Source organism: Dermochelys coriacea, chromosome 3 (genome assembly GCF_009764565.3).
Source record: "Dermochelys coriacea isolate rDerCor1 chromosome 3, rDerCor1.pri.v4, whole genome shotgun sequence".
NCBI lineage: Eukaryota > Metazoa > Chordata > Testudines > Dermochelyidae > Dermochelys > Dermochelys coriacea.
This window is the reverse complement of record NC_050070.1, coordinates 1,192,780-1,208,557: the sequence shown is the minus strand read 5'-3', so window position 1 is coordinate 1,208,557 and position 15,778 is coordinate 1,192,780. Positions and strand designations below refer to the sequence as shown.

Here is a 15,778-nt window from a genome sequence, read left to right as displayed (position 1 = left end):
AGGGGCGGGGCTAGGCTGCTGTAGGTGGGAGCTTGTGGGGCTCGGGACGGTCCTGATTCAGCCAGCAGCGGCGCACGGGTCGGGGCGGCGGTACCGGGGGGGTAGGGCCGTAGATTCCCCGGGGGGCTGGTGCCGGAGGGGGGGGTCGGCGCCCGGGGGCTGGTGCCGGAGGGGGGGGGTCGGGGCTCGGCGCCCGGGGGGCTGGTGCCGGAGGGGGGGTCGGGGCTCGGCGCCCGGGGGGCTGGTGCCGGAGGGGGGGTCGGCGCCCGGGGGGCTGGTGCCGGAGGGGGGGGTCGGGGCTCGGCGCCCGGGGGGCTGGTGCCGGAGGGGGGGGGTCGGGGCACGGCGCCCGGGGGGCTGGTGCCGGAGGGGGGGTCGGCGTCCGGGGGGCTGGTGCCCGGGGGGCTGGCAGCCCATCCATGGAGGAAAAGCGCATCCTGTGCGTTGGGCTGGTTTGCCTGGACATAATCAGCGTGGTGGACGTGTACCCGGCCGAGGACACGGACACCAGGTACCGGTGGCCGGGGCACTGCAGCACCGTGGGGAGGCTGGCTTGGGGGCACGGAGGGGCTGAGCCCAGTCCCAGAGCTGGGCTGGGGGTGTTTGGCCGGGTCAGCCCCTGGGCTGCGGGCTCTGGGAGCCCTGTGCCGGCCCCACGAGTGGGTGGGGGGGTTGCCTTTGCCAGTCACAGAAAACGTTCCCGGGGCCCTTCCCCTGATGTGGTTCTGAGCCTCCCCAGCTCCGTTTTCCAGCTGGGAGGGGTGAGGCGCAGGGGGGCTGGGACTTAGGGACGTGGGGCTGGAGGGAAGGGACTTCCCGGGCATCTTGGCCAGGCAGCCCCGTCACATCAGCCCCTCGGGAGTGGGAGCAAGCTCCATCTCACACTGGCTGGGTTGTTCCCCCCCAGGCTGGGCATCCCTGTCGCAGCCAGGGTAAGTCGGGGCTCTGGCTTCCAGGCCCTTGCTCACTAGCCCCAGGCCCTCTCTGGGCCATGAAACTCCACCAGGCGTTCAGGTGGCTGGCGAATACCCAGCCGGCAGGAGCAGGCCCTGGCGGGCCTGGCAATGGGGCTCTGGCCAGCGGGGAATCAGGGCGCCCTCTCAACCATCTAGAAATGGCTTCGCCTGTAGCCCGACTTCCCGGGCAGAGCAGCCCAGACCCTCTTGGGTCCCTGGGTTCTTCCAACCCGCTCCCCTGTGCAGTGCCACCCCAGTGCACTGGCTACAGTGCTGCCCTGGGAACCCAGCCCCAAGTGCTCCCTGCATGTACAGCCATTGCAGCAGCCTCCCATTAAACTGGCTGCCCTAACAGGAGCTTCCTCTGCCCCACACCGTGCCTGTCAGCAGGCAGGGAACCCCCGACAGGCTCTGCAGGTGCTAACTGCTCCCTCACCCAGCTAATGGGCCCTGTTCCTGCGTGTGGATCCCGCCGAGCAGGGGCGACTGGGGCCCAGCCATGCCCTGCAATAGCTGTCTGTCTTCTAGGTGCCTGTCTCAGCGCTGGCAGCGGGGTGGCAATGCCTCGAACTCCTGCACCGTGCTGTCCCTGCTGGGGGCGCCCTGCGCCTTCATGGGCTCGTTGGCGCCAGGACACGCAGCAGAGTAAGTGATGGACCTGGTGCGGGCGGGGTCTGCGGGGTCAGCATGCCCACAGTGAGATGGGAGCCTGAGTGCCCAAGCCAGTGACTCGGGTATCCTGCCATGGGCAGTGCCAGTCCCACTGGCACAGTTCAGGGGACCATTATGCAGCTTGGCAGGTGCCCTGGCCCCCAGCACAGTGGAATGAGAGAGAATCCTTCCTTCCAGGTGACAGGGCCCAGCAAGCTGGGGGCAGGGAGCCCGCAGGCAGGACCGTCCCTTTCCGGGATGGGGAGACGTGATACCTCTGCTGATCATGGGTGCTCTGGCTGCCTCCTTGTGCTAGGGGATGGGGGCAGATCAGACTGGGGGCTTCCTTTACCCTGAGTTTTGTGTACTCTAAAGATTTGTGACCCCTGGTTTCCTACCCGGCCTGCTCTGGCACCCCCCTGCTGGGCCCTGTCAGGCCTTTTCCCAGTGGCTGGGCTGTCCAGCTCCTCAGTTGTACTGCCCTCGCTCGGGGTCTGCATTTCCAGCTGGCAAGGGGCACCGGGGTCGGATGCAGGGGATCTTCTGCAGCGTTGGCAGGGAGGCTAGCATGGGTTGGTGCTTTTCTAAAATCCATATCTGCTTGGTAAGTGGTGTGACCAGCTGCCATTTTGGTGTGACCCACCATAACCTGATGCATCCATGCTCCCCCAGTGGTCCCTGTGAATTATATCGTCATGGAAACAAGATGAGAGGGTTCCCCTGGGTCCCATCCAACCTCTTCCTCCGGGACTAAGGGACACGAGATCCTCAAAGTCTGTTCTCCAGAGCATCACCCAGGGGAGTGGGTATATCCACAGCCACAGGGCCAGCAGGGAAACTGCCCTGCCCACTGGCCCCATCTCCCTGCTGGGGAATGACGGAGCCCCCAGCCCTTCCTGGGGAACCCCCCCGTCACTGGCCCTATCTCCCTGCTGGGGAGTCTCTGGAGAGCCTTTCACCTCTGCTCCCGGTTGTAGCCCTGGTGCCGTCCTGGCTGATCATAATCTGTGGGGCTCCCGGTGCAGAGGGGGCAGGTTGGGTGGCCGGTGCAATCGCTGCTGGGAACTGACTGGGCCCCCAGACCCGCTGCCTCCCCTCTGGCGCCCAGGCACTGCAGGACAGGGCTCTCCCCTCCCACGCTAACCCTCTCTGCGCCCCCTCCCCGGCAGCTTCGTCCTGGCCGATCTGCGGCGCTATGCAGTGGAGCTCACCCACGTGGTCTTGCACCCCGAGAGCTCCTTCCCCACCTCCATCGTCATCAGCAGCGTGAGCAGGGGCACCCGCACCATCCTGCACACAAACAGGTGCGTAGGGGCCGTGCCCGGCGCTCGCTGTGCCCACCAGGATCTAACCCCTCTCTTCCTCCCCCTGGTCTCTTCCTCCCCCGCTAAGTTTCATCATGGCGGACTTCCGGCGCAGGGGTGTGGACGTAGCGCATGTGGCGTGGCAGAGCCGGGGGGACACGCCGTGCGCCTGCTGCCTTGTGAACAGCACCAGCGGCTCACGGACGGTCACGCTCTACGACACGTAAGGCCGGGCACATCTGCCGAGCCGTCGCTCCAATCCCCCCTTGCAGGCGGACAGCTCCCGTGGGGGGAACCCCAGTGCCAGGCCCTTGGGCCCTGCCTGTCACGGACGGGGGCTCGGGGGCCCGTGCCCTCAGGTCTCGCCTCGGCACTGCCCCGTCACAGGGGACCCATCCTGCATGGCTGACTGACTGATTCATCCACTGATTCTGCACACAGACGCCCAATCAGCTGCAGCAATGCTAATCCTGGCCAACCAATCAGCACCCGGTAATTTCACTGCCATAATTGGCACATCCCGATGGCCACTTGTTTTGGGGGGGAAATCTGCATGTATGACACCCACTGCCTCCCCAGGGCTTATGGGGGGTTGCCCTGTGACTGCCCCTCTTTGTAGATGCTGGGCATACAGAGGGCCCTGTGCTGTACCTTGGGCTGGCCGCTGTAGCAGTGACCTTCCTGGGCTTGCAGGGCTGCATCAGGGCCTTTCCGTGAGTGCCCTCTGCCCATGGGATGGGATGTTCTCTTGGGAACTCGCCCGGCCCGCACCAGCCCCATCCCTCCATTTCCTGGTGCGTGGTCTGGCACTGCGCTTGGAACAGGCCTGGCGAGCTGGGGTGCCCCCTGCTGCCTACCCCAGTGCTGAGCCCCATCTTTGTGGGGCTCCTCAGTCCGGCCCAGTGAGTTAGATACATGGGAGAGGGCATCAGCACCCCAAGGAGATCCCCCCGGCCCCCCCAGTTAACGCAGCTCCTGTGTGGGGCCGTCTCTTCTGCCCAATGAGCTGGAGCTCTGACTCTGCACTGCTGGGACCGGTAGCAGGACTTTGCCCTGGGACCCTGTTAACCCTTTGCTGGCAGGAGGGTCGAACTGGGATCCAGGAGCCAGAGAACTGGGGGGAGCGGTTAGTGATTCACAGGGACCCGGTGCCATTGAGCTCTGTTCCCTGCAGCTCTCGTGTGCCTTGGCCCCTTGTTGAAGGGTGTCAGCGGGCACCCCCAGGACCTGGGATCTCTGTGATCAAAGTCTGGCTGATGCCCTTTGAGATCAGGCCAGGGTCTCTCCTGCCTTCATCCCCTCTGTGGTTAATCATTGAATCTGTGCCTGGTTACCAGCCCGGCGCTGGGCAGAGTCCAGCCTCTCAGAGCCCCATACAGTCACACCTGTCTGCCTTGTTGCTTGGCCTTTGTACCCCCCAGGAGCCCTGTATGGGCAGGGGCCCCGCCAGCCAAGTGTGCAGTGGGAGCAGTGCCCAAGGGCACAGGGCACCATGGTGTCCTCTGGGGCAGGCTCCCCCTGTGTAGCTGGGCAAGCCAGGGGGGCTGCGTGGAAGGACTCCAAGTGTCACAGGCCATGCTATGTGTTGGGGGTCCCCCTGCCTGGGAGCTCCACCTCCCCACCCAGCTGGGGCCACTAGCACAGATTCCCCAGCAGCTCAGTGACTGCAGGGGCAGGGCATGGGCTAAAGTTGAGTAGGGACCCCCGTCCCCCTCAGCCCTAACCTCTCTGCTGGATGAGGCCCCGTGCACCTGTCCTCTGACTTCCCTGTGTTTTCCCCCCTCCCCTTTGGGTTAGAAACCTGCCAGATGTGACAGCCCAGGATTTCGAGCAGGTCGACCTCACCCAGTACAAGTGGATCCATTGGGAGGTGAGTCCCCTCTCCTACTGGCGAGGCCCCAGAGCTGAGGTGGCATCGTGCCATTGACTGTTCAGTGGCTCCCCAGAAGTGCCTGGTGCTGCCCTAGTTCAGAGGGAGGCTGGTCCCTACCCCCAGGCAATGCCCAGTGTGAGGAGGCGAAAGCAGACGCAGGCCCGAGGAGTGGATGGCACATATATTTGTGTCCCCAGCCTGCCACACGAGAGTGGTGCCCAGCCCAGGGCCTTGTCATGGAGGTGCTAGAAGCTGAGATCTGAGGGGTGGGCCAGGCAGCGGGATGGTGAGGAGCGGCATAGGGCTGGGCTGGTCAGCGTCGGGGTGGCCAGAGAGGGTGGTTACAGTAGCCCTGCAGGAGACGAAGACATGGCCAAGCACTCACTCATTGGCACAGAAAGGAAGGGGCGGCTTGAAGTCGCAAGGAGGAGGCAGCAGTAGGATTTAGTGACAGGAAGGGGCCTGGTAGACCTGGAATAGAGATTGGCCCCAGTGCTTCTGGCTAGAGGCTGGGGGTCCTGGAGGTGGGATGGGAGGCAGACATGCCAGCTTGCTGCTTTCTGCTCTATGCTTCCCTCTTCGCAGGCTGCTCCAAGCGGGACCTTGCTCCTGACGGGCTCCGGGTGTGGATTCTGTTATCTGGACTGAGTGCTTGGTGCTGGGTAGCCCTGTGTAGACAGGTCCTTGCTCATACTTACTCCCGTTCTGTGGCCACATGGCCCAGGCCACCTTCCCATGCAGCACGAAGCTGCCGGGTGGCTTAGGCTGGGGTCTGCATTAAGTCGCTGCTTCCCTCAGTCCTCGCTGTGGCACTCAGCCCCAAGCCAGGCTGGCGAGCTGTGCCCAGGCCTGTGGGTGCAGGGGAATCAGGGAGACTGTCCTGGCCCTGCTGAGAGCTCTTCCTGCTTCCAGGGCAGGAACGCTGCGGAGCAGGTGAAAATGATCCAGCGCGTGGAAGAGCATAACCGGGCCTGCCCAGCCCACCAGAGAGTCTCTACGTCGGTGGAGGTGGAGAAGCCCCGGGAAGAGCTGTACCAGCTCTTCGGCTATGGAGACGTGGTAGGAAATAATGGTGTAACGTCCCTTCGCTGACCCCTGTTTCTGCATCCTGGCATGGACCGGACACTGCAGGGGCTATCTGGGGTGGTGGGGAAAGCTGAGCCAGAAGAGACTTCCCACTGGCTGTTGGGGAAGCCTTCCTGCCTGCCAGGGAGGTGGGTCTGGCTGGGGTATTTCACACTAGGCAGGACAGAGCCCTAGAGAATGGGCCGGAGGGACCATCCTGCCCTGGCAGGCCTAGCAGGTCACATCCAGGGTTCTCTGATGGGGCTGAGGAATGACACAGAGAGGACGGGGTGGCCGTGTCAATACAGGGGGCACTATCGGAGTGCAGGTGGGCAGGAGGGCTGGGAACCTGCTAGGGTCCAGGAATCTGGAGGTTGTATGTAAATGAGCCAATGCTCTAAATTGCATATATGAATATGCATTACCTCAATTACACAAATAGCCCAAAGCTGTATCTGCATAACAGGCTGTCACCGAGTTCCTGGGTGATGCTCTGGAGCTGCTCCCTATGAAGCCGGGCAGGACTCTGGGGGAGTCTCCTCTCTGGGAGCAGCCTGTCTGCAGGACACACAGCTCCCCCGGCTTCCCCCTTTCTGGGTCTGACCTCGGAGCATTCAGCATCCTCTGCCCCCCCTGTGCTTCCCACAGAGAGTCCACCCAGGCGGGGTCCTGGGGAAGCCAGAGGATCCTGCCCCCAACTCCACAGTCAGACGTGACTCTCAGCCAGCCAGTAACACAGAAGGTTTATTAGACGACAGCAACATGGTCTAACACAGAGCTTGTAGGTACAGAGAACAGGACCCCTCAGCTGGGTCCATTTTGGGGGGCAGTGAGCCAGACAACCACGTCTGCACTTCACTCCATGTCCCCAGCCAGCCCCAAACTGAAACTCTCTCCAGCCCCCCCCCCCCAGGCTTTGTCCCTTTCCCGGGCCAGGAGGTCACCGGATTCCTTTGTCCTCCAACCCTTCTCCATTCTCCATGCAGGGGGGGCTCCTCTGGGCAGCTGGCTCATTCTCCGTGCCCTGGGGGGGGACACTGTGGGCAGCTGGCTCGTTCTCTGTTGCCCATGTCGGGGGGGGGGGGCGCTCTGGGCTGCTGGCTCGTTCTTCGTGCCCGGGGAGGGCGCTCTGGGGAGCTGGCTCGTTCTCCGTGGCCCGTGCCCTGCAGGGGGGCTCTGGGCAGCTGGCTCGTTCTCCGTGGCCCGTGCCCTGCAGGGGGGGCGCTCTGGGCATCTGGCTCGTTCTCCGTGGCCCGTGCCCGGGGGGGGACACTCTGGGCAGCTGGCGCCAGCTCACTGCTCTGGGAGGGGCTGTCCAGGTGGGCACATGCCTGTGGGAGACATGACAGGTGCCCGGGGTGCCAGTGAGGAGGGGAGATGATTGGCCAACTGAGCAGTCCCACTAACCAATCAGATGCCAGCTCCTGCATGGCTCAGGGAGCTGGGGCTTGTGGTCTGAGCTCGTGGGCGGCACTGGGGCAGGGGCTTGGTCCTGGCTATGGGGCACTGGGGACACTGGCATTGGGACGGGCTTGGCGCTGGCTATGGGGCTTTGGGGCACTGGCATTGGGACAGGGGCTTGGCGCTGGCTTTGGGGCACTGGCATTGGGACAGGGGCTTGGCGCTGGCATTGGGGCACTGGGGGCACTGGCATTGGGATGGGTTTGGCGCTGGCTATGGGGCATTGGGTGCACTGACTGGGGGGGCATTGTGGCAGGGGCTTGGCGCTGGCTGTGGGGCACTGGGGGCACTGGCTGGGGGCATTGGGGACATTGGCATTGGGGCAGGGGCTTGGCGCTGGCTATGTGGCACTGGGGCCACTGGCTGGGGGCATTGGGGCAGGGGCTTGGCGCTGGCTATGGGGCACTGGGGGCATTGGGGCAGGGGCTTGGCGCTGGCTATGGGGCAGTTGGGGCACTGGCTGGGGGGCATTGGGGCAGGGGCTTGGCACTGGCTATGGGGCACTGGGGGCACTGGCATTGGGACAGGGGCTTGGCGCTGGCTATGGGGCATTGGGGGCACTGGCTGGGGGGCATTGGGGCAGGGGCTTGGCGCTGGCGGGCATGGGACAGGGGCTTGGCGCTGGCTATGGGGCACTGGGGGCACTGGCTGGGGGCATTGGGGCAGGGCTTGGCGCTGGCTATGGGGCACTGGGGGCACTGGCTGGGGGCATTGGGGCAGGGGCTTGGTGCTGGCTATGGGGCACTGGGAGAACTGGCTGGGGGCATTGGGGTAGGGGCTTGGCGCTGGCTATGGGGCACTGGGGGCACTGGCTGGGAGCATTGGGGCAGGGGCTTGGCGCTGGCTATGGAGCACTGGGGGCACTGGCTGGGAGCATTGGGGCAGGGGCTTGGTGCTGGCTATGGGGCACTGGGGGCACTAGCTGGGAGCATTGGGGCAGGGGCTTGGTGCTGGCTATGGGGCACTGGGGGCACTAGCTGGGAGCATTGGGGCAGGGGCTTGGCGCTGGCTATGGGGCACTTGGGGCACTGGCTGGGGGGCATTGGGGCAGGGGCTTGGCGCTGGCGGGCATGGGACAGGGGCTTGGCGCTGGCTATGGGGCACTGGGGGCATTGGGGCAGGGGCTTGGCGCTGGTTATGGGGCACTGGGGGCACTGGCTGGGGGCATTGGGGCAGGGGCTTGGTGCTGGCTATGGGGCACTGGGGGCATAGGGGCAGGGGCTTGGCGCTGGCTATGGGGCACTGGGGGCACAGGCTGGGGGCATTGGGGCAGGGGCTTGGTGCTGGCTATGGGGCACTGGGGGCACTGGCTGGGGGCATTGGGGCAGGGGCTTGGCGCTGGCTATGTGGCACTGGGGGCACTGGCTGGGAGCATTGGGGCAGGGGCTTGGCGCTGGCTATGGGGCACTGGGGCCACTGGCTGGGGGGCATTGGGGCAGGGGCTTGGCGCCACTGGCTGGGGGGTATTGGGGCCACTGGCTGGGGGGCTTGGTGCAGGGGCTTGGCGCTGGCTATGGGGCACTGGGGCCACTGGCTGGGGGGCATTGGGGCAGGGGCTTGGCGGCACTGGCTGGGGGGTATTGGGGGCACTGGCTGGGGGGCTTGGGGCAGGGGCTTGGCGCTGGCTATGGGGCACTGAGGGCATTGGGGCAGGGGCTTGGCGCTGGCTATGGGGCACTGGGGGCACTGGTTGGGGGCATTGGGGCAGGGGCTTTGCGCTGGCTATGGGGCACTGGGGGCAGTGGCTGGGGGCATTGGGGCAGGGGCTTGGTGCTGGCTATGGGGCACTTGGGGAACTGGCTGGGGGCATTGGGGCAGGGGCTTGGCGCTAGCTATGGGGCACTTGGGGAACTGGCTGGGAGCTTTGGGGTAGGGGCTTGGCGCTGGCTATGGGGCACTTGGGCACTGGCTGGTGGGCATTGGGGCAGGGGCTTGGTGCTGGCTATGGGGTACTGGCTGGGGGGCATTGGGGCAGGGGCTTGGCACTGGCTATGGGGCACTGTGGGCACTGGCATTGGGACAGGGGCTTGGCGCTGGCTATGGGGCATTGAGGGCACTGGCTGGGGGGCATTGGGGCAGGGGCTTGGCGCTGGCGGGCATGGGGCAGGGGCTTGGCGCTGGCTATGGGGCACTGGGGGCACTGGCTGGGGGCATTGGGGCAGGGCTTGGCGCTGGCTATGGGGCACTGGGGGCACTGGCTGGGGGCATTGGGGCAGGGGCTTGGTGCTGGCTATGGGGCACTGGGGGAACTGGCTGGGGGCATTGGGGTAGGGGCTTGGCGCTGGCTATGGGGCACTGGGGGCACTGGCTGGGAGCATTGGGGCAGGGGCTTGGCGCTGGCTATGGAGCACTGGGGGCACTGGCTGGGAGCATTGGGGCAGGGGCTTGGTGCTGGCTATGGGGCACTGGGGGCACTGGCTGGGAGCATTGGGGCAGGGGCTTGGTGCTGGCTATGGGGCACTGGCTGGGAGCATTGGGGTAGGGGCTTGGCGCTGGCTATGGGGCACTTGGGCATTGGGGCAGGGGCTTGGCGCTGGCAGGCATGGGACAGGGGCTTGGCACTGGCTATGGGGCACTGGAGGCATTGGGGCAGGGGCTTGGCGCTGGCTAAGGGTCACTGGGGGCACTGGCTGGGGGGCATTGGGGCAGGGGCTTGGCGCTAGCTATGGGGCACTTGGGGCACTGGTTGGGAGCATTGGGGTAGGGGCTTGGCGCTGGCTATGGGGCACTGGAGGCATTGGGGCAAGGGCTTGGCACTGGCTATGGGGCATTGGCTCGGGGGCATTGGGGCAGGGCTTGGCGCTAGCTATGGGGCACTGGGGCACTGGCTGGGGGCATTGGGGCAGGGGCTTGGTGCTGGCTATGGGGCACTGGGGGCACTGGCTGGGGGCATTGGGGCAGGGGCTTGGCGCTGGCTATGGGGCACTGGGGGAACTTGCTGGGAGCTTTGGGGTAGGGGCTTGGCGCTGGCTATGGGGCACTTGGGCACTGGCTGGGGGGCATTGGGGCAGGGGCTTGGCGCTGGCTATGGGGTACTGGCTGGGGGGCATTGGGGCAGGGGCTTGGCGCTGGCTATGGGGTACTGGCTGGGGGGCATTGGGGCAGGGGATTGGCACTGGCTATGGGGCACTGTGGGCACTGGCATTGGGACAGGGGCTTGGCGCTGGCTATGGGGCATTGGGGGCACTGGCTGGGGGCATTGGGGCAGGGGCTTGGCGCTGGCGGGCATGGGGCAGGGGCTTGGCGCTGGCTATGGGGCACTGGGGGCACTGGCTGGGGGCATTGGGGCAGGGCTTGGCGCTGGCTATGGGGCGCTGGGGGCATTGGGGCAGGGGCTTGGTGCTGGCTATGGGGCACTGGGGGAACTGGCTGGGGGCATTGGGGCAGGGGCTTGGCGCTGGCTATGGGGCACTGGGGGCACTGGCTGGGAGCATTGGGGCAGGGGCTTGGCGCTGGCTATGGGGCACTGGGGGCACTGGCTGGGGGGCATTGGGGCAGGGGCTTGGCGCTGGCGGGCATGGGACGGGCTTGGCGCTGGCTATGGGGCACTGGGCGCATTGGGGCAGGGGCTTGGCGCTGGTTATGGGGCACTGGGGGCACTGGCTGGGAGCATTGGGGCAGGGGCTTGGTGCTGGCTATGGGGCACTGGCTGGGAGCATTGGGGTAGGGGCTTGGCGCTGGCTATGGGGCACTTGGGCATTGGGGCAGGGGCTTGGCGCTGGCAGGCATGGGACATGGGCTTGGCGCTGGCTATGGGGTACTGGAGGCATTGGGGCAGGGGCTTGGCGCTAGCTATGGGGCACTTGGGGCACTGGTTGGGAGCATTGGGGTAGGGGCTTGGCGCTGGCTATGGGGCACTGGAGGCATTGGGGCAAGGGCTTGGCACTGGCTATGGGGCATTGGCTCGGGGGCATTGGGGCAGGGCTTGGCGCTAGCTATGGGGCACTGGCTGGGGGGCATTGGGGCAGGGGCTTGGCACTGGCTATGGGGCACTGGCGGCACTGGCTGGGAGCATTGGGGCAGGGGCTTGGCGCTGGCTATGGGGCACTGGGGGCACTGGCTGGGGGCATTGGGGCAGGGGCTTGGTGCTGGCTATGGGGCACTGGGGGCACTGGCTGGGGGCATTGGGGCAGGGGCTTGGCGCTGGCTATGGGGCACTGGGGGCACTGGCTGGGAGCATTGGGGCAGGGGCTTGGTGCTGGCTATGGGGCACTGGGGGCACTGGCTGGGAGCATTGGGGCAGGGGCTTGTCGCTGGCTATGGGGCACTGGGGGCAGTGGCTGGGAGCATTGGGGCAGGGGCTTGGCGCTGGCTATGGGGCACTGGGGGCACTGGCTGGGGGGCATTGGGGCAGGGGCTTGGTGCTGGCTATGGGGCACTCGGGGCATTGGGGCAGGGGCTTGGCGCTGGCTATGGGGCACTGGGGGCATTGTGGCAGGGGCTTGGCGCTGGCTGTGGGGCACTGGGGGCATTGTGGCAGGGGCTTGGCGCTGGCTGTGGGGCACTGGGGCCACTGGCTGGGGGCATTGGGGCAGGGGCTTGGCGCTGGCTATGGGGCATTGGGGCAGGACCTTGGCACTGGTTATGGGGCACTTGGGGCACTGGCTGGGGGGCATTGGGGCAGGGGCTTGGCACTGGCTATGGGGCACTGGGGGCACTGGCTGGGGGCATTGGGGAAGGGGCATGGCACTGGCTATGGGGCACTGGCTGGGGGGCATTGGGGCAGGGGCTTGGCGGCACTGGCTGGGGGGCATTGGGGTCGCTGGCTGTGGGGCTTGGGGCAGGGGCTTGGTGCTGGCTATGGGGCACTGGGGGCACTGGCTGGGGGCATTGGGGCAGGGGCTTGGCGCTGGCTATGGGGCACTGTGGGCACTGGTTGGGGGCATTGGGGCAGGGGCTTGGCGCTGGCTATGGGGCACTGGGGGCATTGGGGCAGGGGCTTGGCGCTGGCGGCCATGGGACAGGGGCTTGGCGCTGGCTATGGGGTACTGGGGGCATTGGGGCAGGGGCTTGGCACTGGGGGCACTGGCTGGGGGGCATTGGGGCAGGGGCTTGGCACTGGCTATGGGGCACTGGCTGGGGGGCAAAGGGGCAGGGGCTTGGCACAGGCTATGGGGCACTGGGGGCACTGGCTGGGGGCATTGGGGCAGGGGCTTGGCACTGGCTATGTGGCACTGGCTATGGGGCACTGGCTCGGGGGCAGGGGCTTGGCGGCACTGGCTGGGGGGCATTGGGGGCACTGGCTGGGGGGCTTGGGTCAGGGGCTTGGCGCTGGCTATGGGGCACTGGGGGCATTGGGGCAGGGGCTTGGTGCTGGCTATGGGGCGCTGGGGGCATTGGGGCAGGGGCTTGGCGCTGGCTATGGGGCGCTGGGGGCATTGGGGCAGGGGCTTGGCGCTGGCTATGGGGCACTGGGGGCACTGGCTGGGGGCATTGGGGCAGGGGCTTGGCGCTGGCTATGGGGCACTGGGGGCACTGGCTGGGGGCATTGGGGCAGGGGCTTGGCGCTGGCTATGGGGCACTGGGGGCATTGGGGCAGGGGCTTGGTGCTGGCTATGGGGCGCTGGGGGCATTGGGGCAGGGGCTTGGCGCTGGCTATGGGGCGCTGGGGGCATTGGGGCAGGGGCTTGGCGCTGGCTATGGGGCACTGGGGGCACTGGCTGGGAGCATTGGGGCAGGGGCTTGGCGCTGGCTATGGGGCACTTGGGGCACTGGCTGGGGGCATTGGGGCAGGGGCTTGGCACAGGCTATGGGGCACTGGGGGCACTGGCTGGGGGGCATTGGGACAGGGGCTTGGCACTGGCTGGGGGGCATTGGGGCAGGGGCTTGGCGGCACTGGCCGGGGGGCATTGGGGGCACTGGCTGGGGGGCATTGGGGCAGGGGCTTGGCGCTGGCTATGGGGCTCTGGGGGCATTGGGGCAGGGGCTTGGCGCTGGCTATGGGGCTCTGGGGGCATTGGGGCAGGGGCTTGGCGCTGGCTATGGGGCACTGGGGGCACTGGCTGGGGGCATTGGGGCAGGGGCTTGGCGCTAGCTATGGGGCACTTGGGGAACTGGCTGGGAGCTTTGGGGTAGGGGCTTGGCGCTGGCTATGGGGCACTTGGGCACTGGCTGGGGGGCATTGGGGCAGGGGCTTGGCGCTGGCTATGGGGCACTGGAGGCATTGGGGCAGGGGCTTGGCATTGGCTCTGGGGCACTGGCTGGGGGGCATTGGGGCAGGGCTTGGCGCTAGCTATGGGGCACTGGCTGGGGGGCATTGGGGCAGGGGCTTGGCGCTGGCTGTGGGGCACTGGCTGGGGGCATTGGGGACATTGGCATTGGGGAGGGGCTTGGCACTGGCTATGTGGCACTGGGGCCACAGGCTGGGGGCATTGGGGCAGGGGCTTGGCGCTGGCTATGGGGCACTGGAGGCATTGGGGCAGGGGCTTGGCATTGGCTCTGGGGCAGGGGCTTGGCATTGGCTCTGGGGCACTGGCTGGGGGGCATTGGGGCAGGGCTTGGCGCTAGCTATGGGGCACTGGGGCACTGGCTGGGGGCATTGGGGCAGGGCTTGGCGCTAGCTATGGGGCACTGGGGCACTGGCTGGGGGCATTGGGGCAGGGCTTGGCGCTAGCTATGGGGCACTGGGGCACTGGCTAGGGGCATTGGGGCAGGGGCTTGGCGCTGGCTATGGGGCGCTGGCTGGGGGGCACTGGTATTGTTCATTAGCTCTGGCTACCTGCCCTTGCCCCCTCACTCCCTTTCTTTCCTGGCAGGTGTTTGTCAGCAAGGACGTGGCGAAGGACTTTGGCTTCCAGTCGGCTCCGGAGGCCGTGAGGGGGCTTCACACCCGGGTGCGACCAGGGTAGGCCTGGGCCATGTGGGACCAAACTGGGAGGATGAACCTGGCATGGGGGGAGCAGGGCCCCTCTGCTCACCCCGGAGGAGGGGGCAGGGCCCAGAGCTGGCTCTGGAGGGTAACGGGTGCTCGCTGGCTGCGGTGAAAGGGGCTGGTGGGTTCGGAGCGGTTCCTGCGGGGCCCTGCCTGGGCTGGGGGCAGCTGGCCAAGCGGGGGCGAGGCTGGCTGTGGGGTCACGGTCACGCTGCACTGCTGTGCCCCCCAGGGCCACTGTCATCTGCGCCTGGGCGGACGCAGGGGCTGACGCGCTGGGGCCTGACGGGGAGCTCGTCCACTCGGACGCCTTCCCCCCGGAGACCATCCTGGACACGCTGGGCGCTGGAGACACCTTCAACGCCGCCGTCATCTTGGCCCTGTCGAGAGGTGGGTCTGCGGCCGCTGGGGGCCTCTCCCCGCCGGCTCCGGCTCCGGCTCCGGCTCCGGCTCCGGCTGACAGCGGCTTGTTCTCCCATGACAGGGCAGAGGCTGCAGGAGGCGCTGACCTTTGGCTGCCAGGTGGCTGGCAGGAAGTGCGGGGTCCACGGGTACGACAGCATCGTGTGAGCTGGAGGAGACGGCCCCCTTGGCACGAGGAGGCTGGGGCTGGGGCTGGGGCTGGGGCTGACGAGCTGGGATTTCCTGGGGCGTGAGGGCTGAGCTGTTGGTGCTGCCTGCCGGGTGCCACGCTGCCCTGGCACTGTACCCGGCCCTGCGGGTCCCCTCCCCAGCCAGTGGAGTCAATAAACACTTGGGAACAGCTGCTGCGCTCGCTCTTCTCTGCACAGCTGCAGTCCGGCCGCCAGGGCCCGGCGGGCGAGTTCCCAGGGTGCTGCCGAGCTGGCCAGATGCACGTCAGCATGTGAGCTGTGGGGCCAGCGTCCGCCCCGGAGCCCCCTGCCCAGCCTGGGGGTGGGCAGTTGGAGCCATGGTGCAGCCGCTTCTGTGGCTAGCAGACCCTGCTGCCTGGGGTTGGCACTGGCTCCTGGACCCCCAGGAGGGGGCTCCCCGCTGCTCCCCGCCTTAGAGGAAGCGCAGCGGGGGGAGCTGCCTCTCTGCAGAACAGGCTCCTCATGCCAGGGGCTGCCAGGCTTCCTGCCCAGGCCACTTGCCCCTGATACCAGCTCGAGCCCCTGGCAGGACGGGTGAGGGGTTGGGGGCATCTGAAGGAGAGGGGTGCCTCCACTCTGCCCTCTGGGCTCCCAGGCCCTAGCCTCCATTCTGAGTGTGATTGGGGGTGTCCAGCTGTAGGTCAAAGTGCTCCAGGACCTGGCTCCCAGGGAGCTCTCCTCAGCATGACGCCTGCCCAGCCCAGCCACCCCAGCCCGGAGCAGGCAGGGCTAAGTCTGGCCTGAGGGGAGCGGGAGATGCCCAGGAACGGTGGCCATGGGCTGAGTGGAGGGACTGGCCTGGGTCCATGGGGTGAGGAGAGCCCTGGAAGGCCCCCCTGGCTGTTTGGCTGGGCTCTCACGGGGTGGGGCAGTCTCAGAACTGGCTGGGTGGACCTGGCCTCCTGCCCGTCTCATGGCAGCGGTCCTTAGTGGGGGGAGCTGGACCCTGGCTAGGGGGTGCACTGCTCCCCCTCGGGCTGGCC

General features: G+C 67.2%; 1 protein-coding gene across 5 annotated transcripts; it reads left to right on the top strand.

The window, feature by feature from the left end:
* The first annotated feature begins 345 nt into the window (after positions 1–345).
* Positions 346–14,946, top strand: KHK (ketohexokinase). Of its 5 annotated transcripts, none has more exons than XM_038397474.2 (9): positions 346–511; positions 1,485–1,601; positions 2,777–2,911; positions 3,353–3,403; positions 4,709–4,781; positions 5,697–5,843; positions 14,066–14,154; positions 14,414–14,571; positions 14,666–14,946. In XM_038397474.2, exons 1-9 carry the CDS (start codon positions 420–422, stop codon positions 14,749–14,751), a joined length of 948 nt encoding a protein of 315 aa, XP_038253402.1. In that variant the 5' UTR covers positions 346–419; the 3' UTR covers positions 14,752–14,946. The 5 variants fall into 5 exon arrangements, 4 of the variants coding, with proteins under 4 accessions (XP_038253402.1, XP_043365879.1, XP_038253405.1 ...); XM_043509944.1 differs by lacking the exon at positions 3,353–3,403 and adding an exon at positions 3,000–3,134; XR_006279617.1 differs by lacking the exons at positions 3,353–3,403; positions 14,414–14,571; positions 14,666–14,946 and adding exons at positions 1,983–2,211; positions 3,000–3,134.
* Positions 14,947–15,778: the final 832 nt, after the last annotated feature.

What these genes read in the sequence shown, in the direction of transcription:
- KHK (XM_043509944.1), top strand. Translation starts at nt 420, where the DNA reads ATGGAGGAAAAGCGCATCCTGTGCGTTGGGCTGGTTTGCCTGGACATA. An exon ending in GCGCCAGGACACGCAGCAGA is followed by an intron (nt 1,602 to 2,776) that starts GTAAGTGATGGA and finishes CCTCCCCGGCAG; the next exon opens with CTTCGTCCTGGCCGATCTGC. An exon ending in CATCTTGGCCCTGTCGAGAG is followed by an intron (nt 14,572 to 14,665) that starts GTGGGTCTGCGG and finishes CTCCCATGACAG; the next exon opens with GGCAGAGGCTGCAGGAGGCG.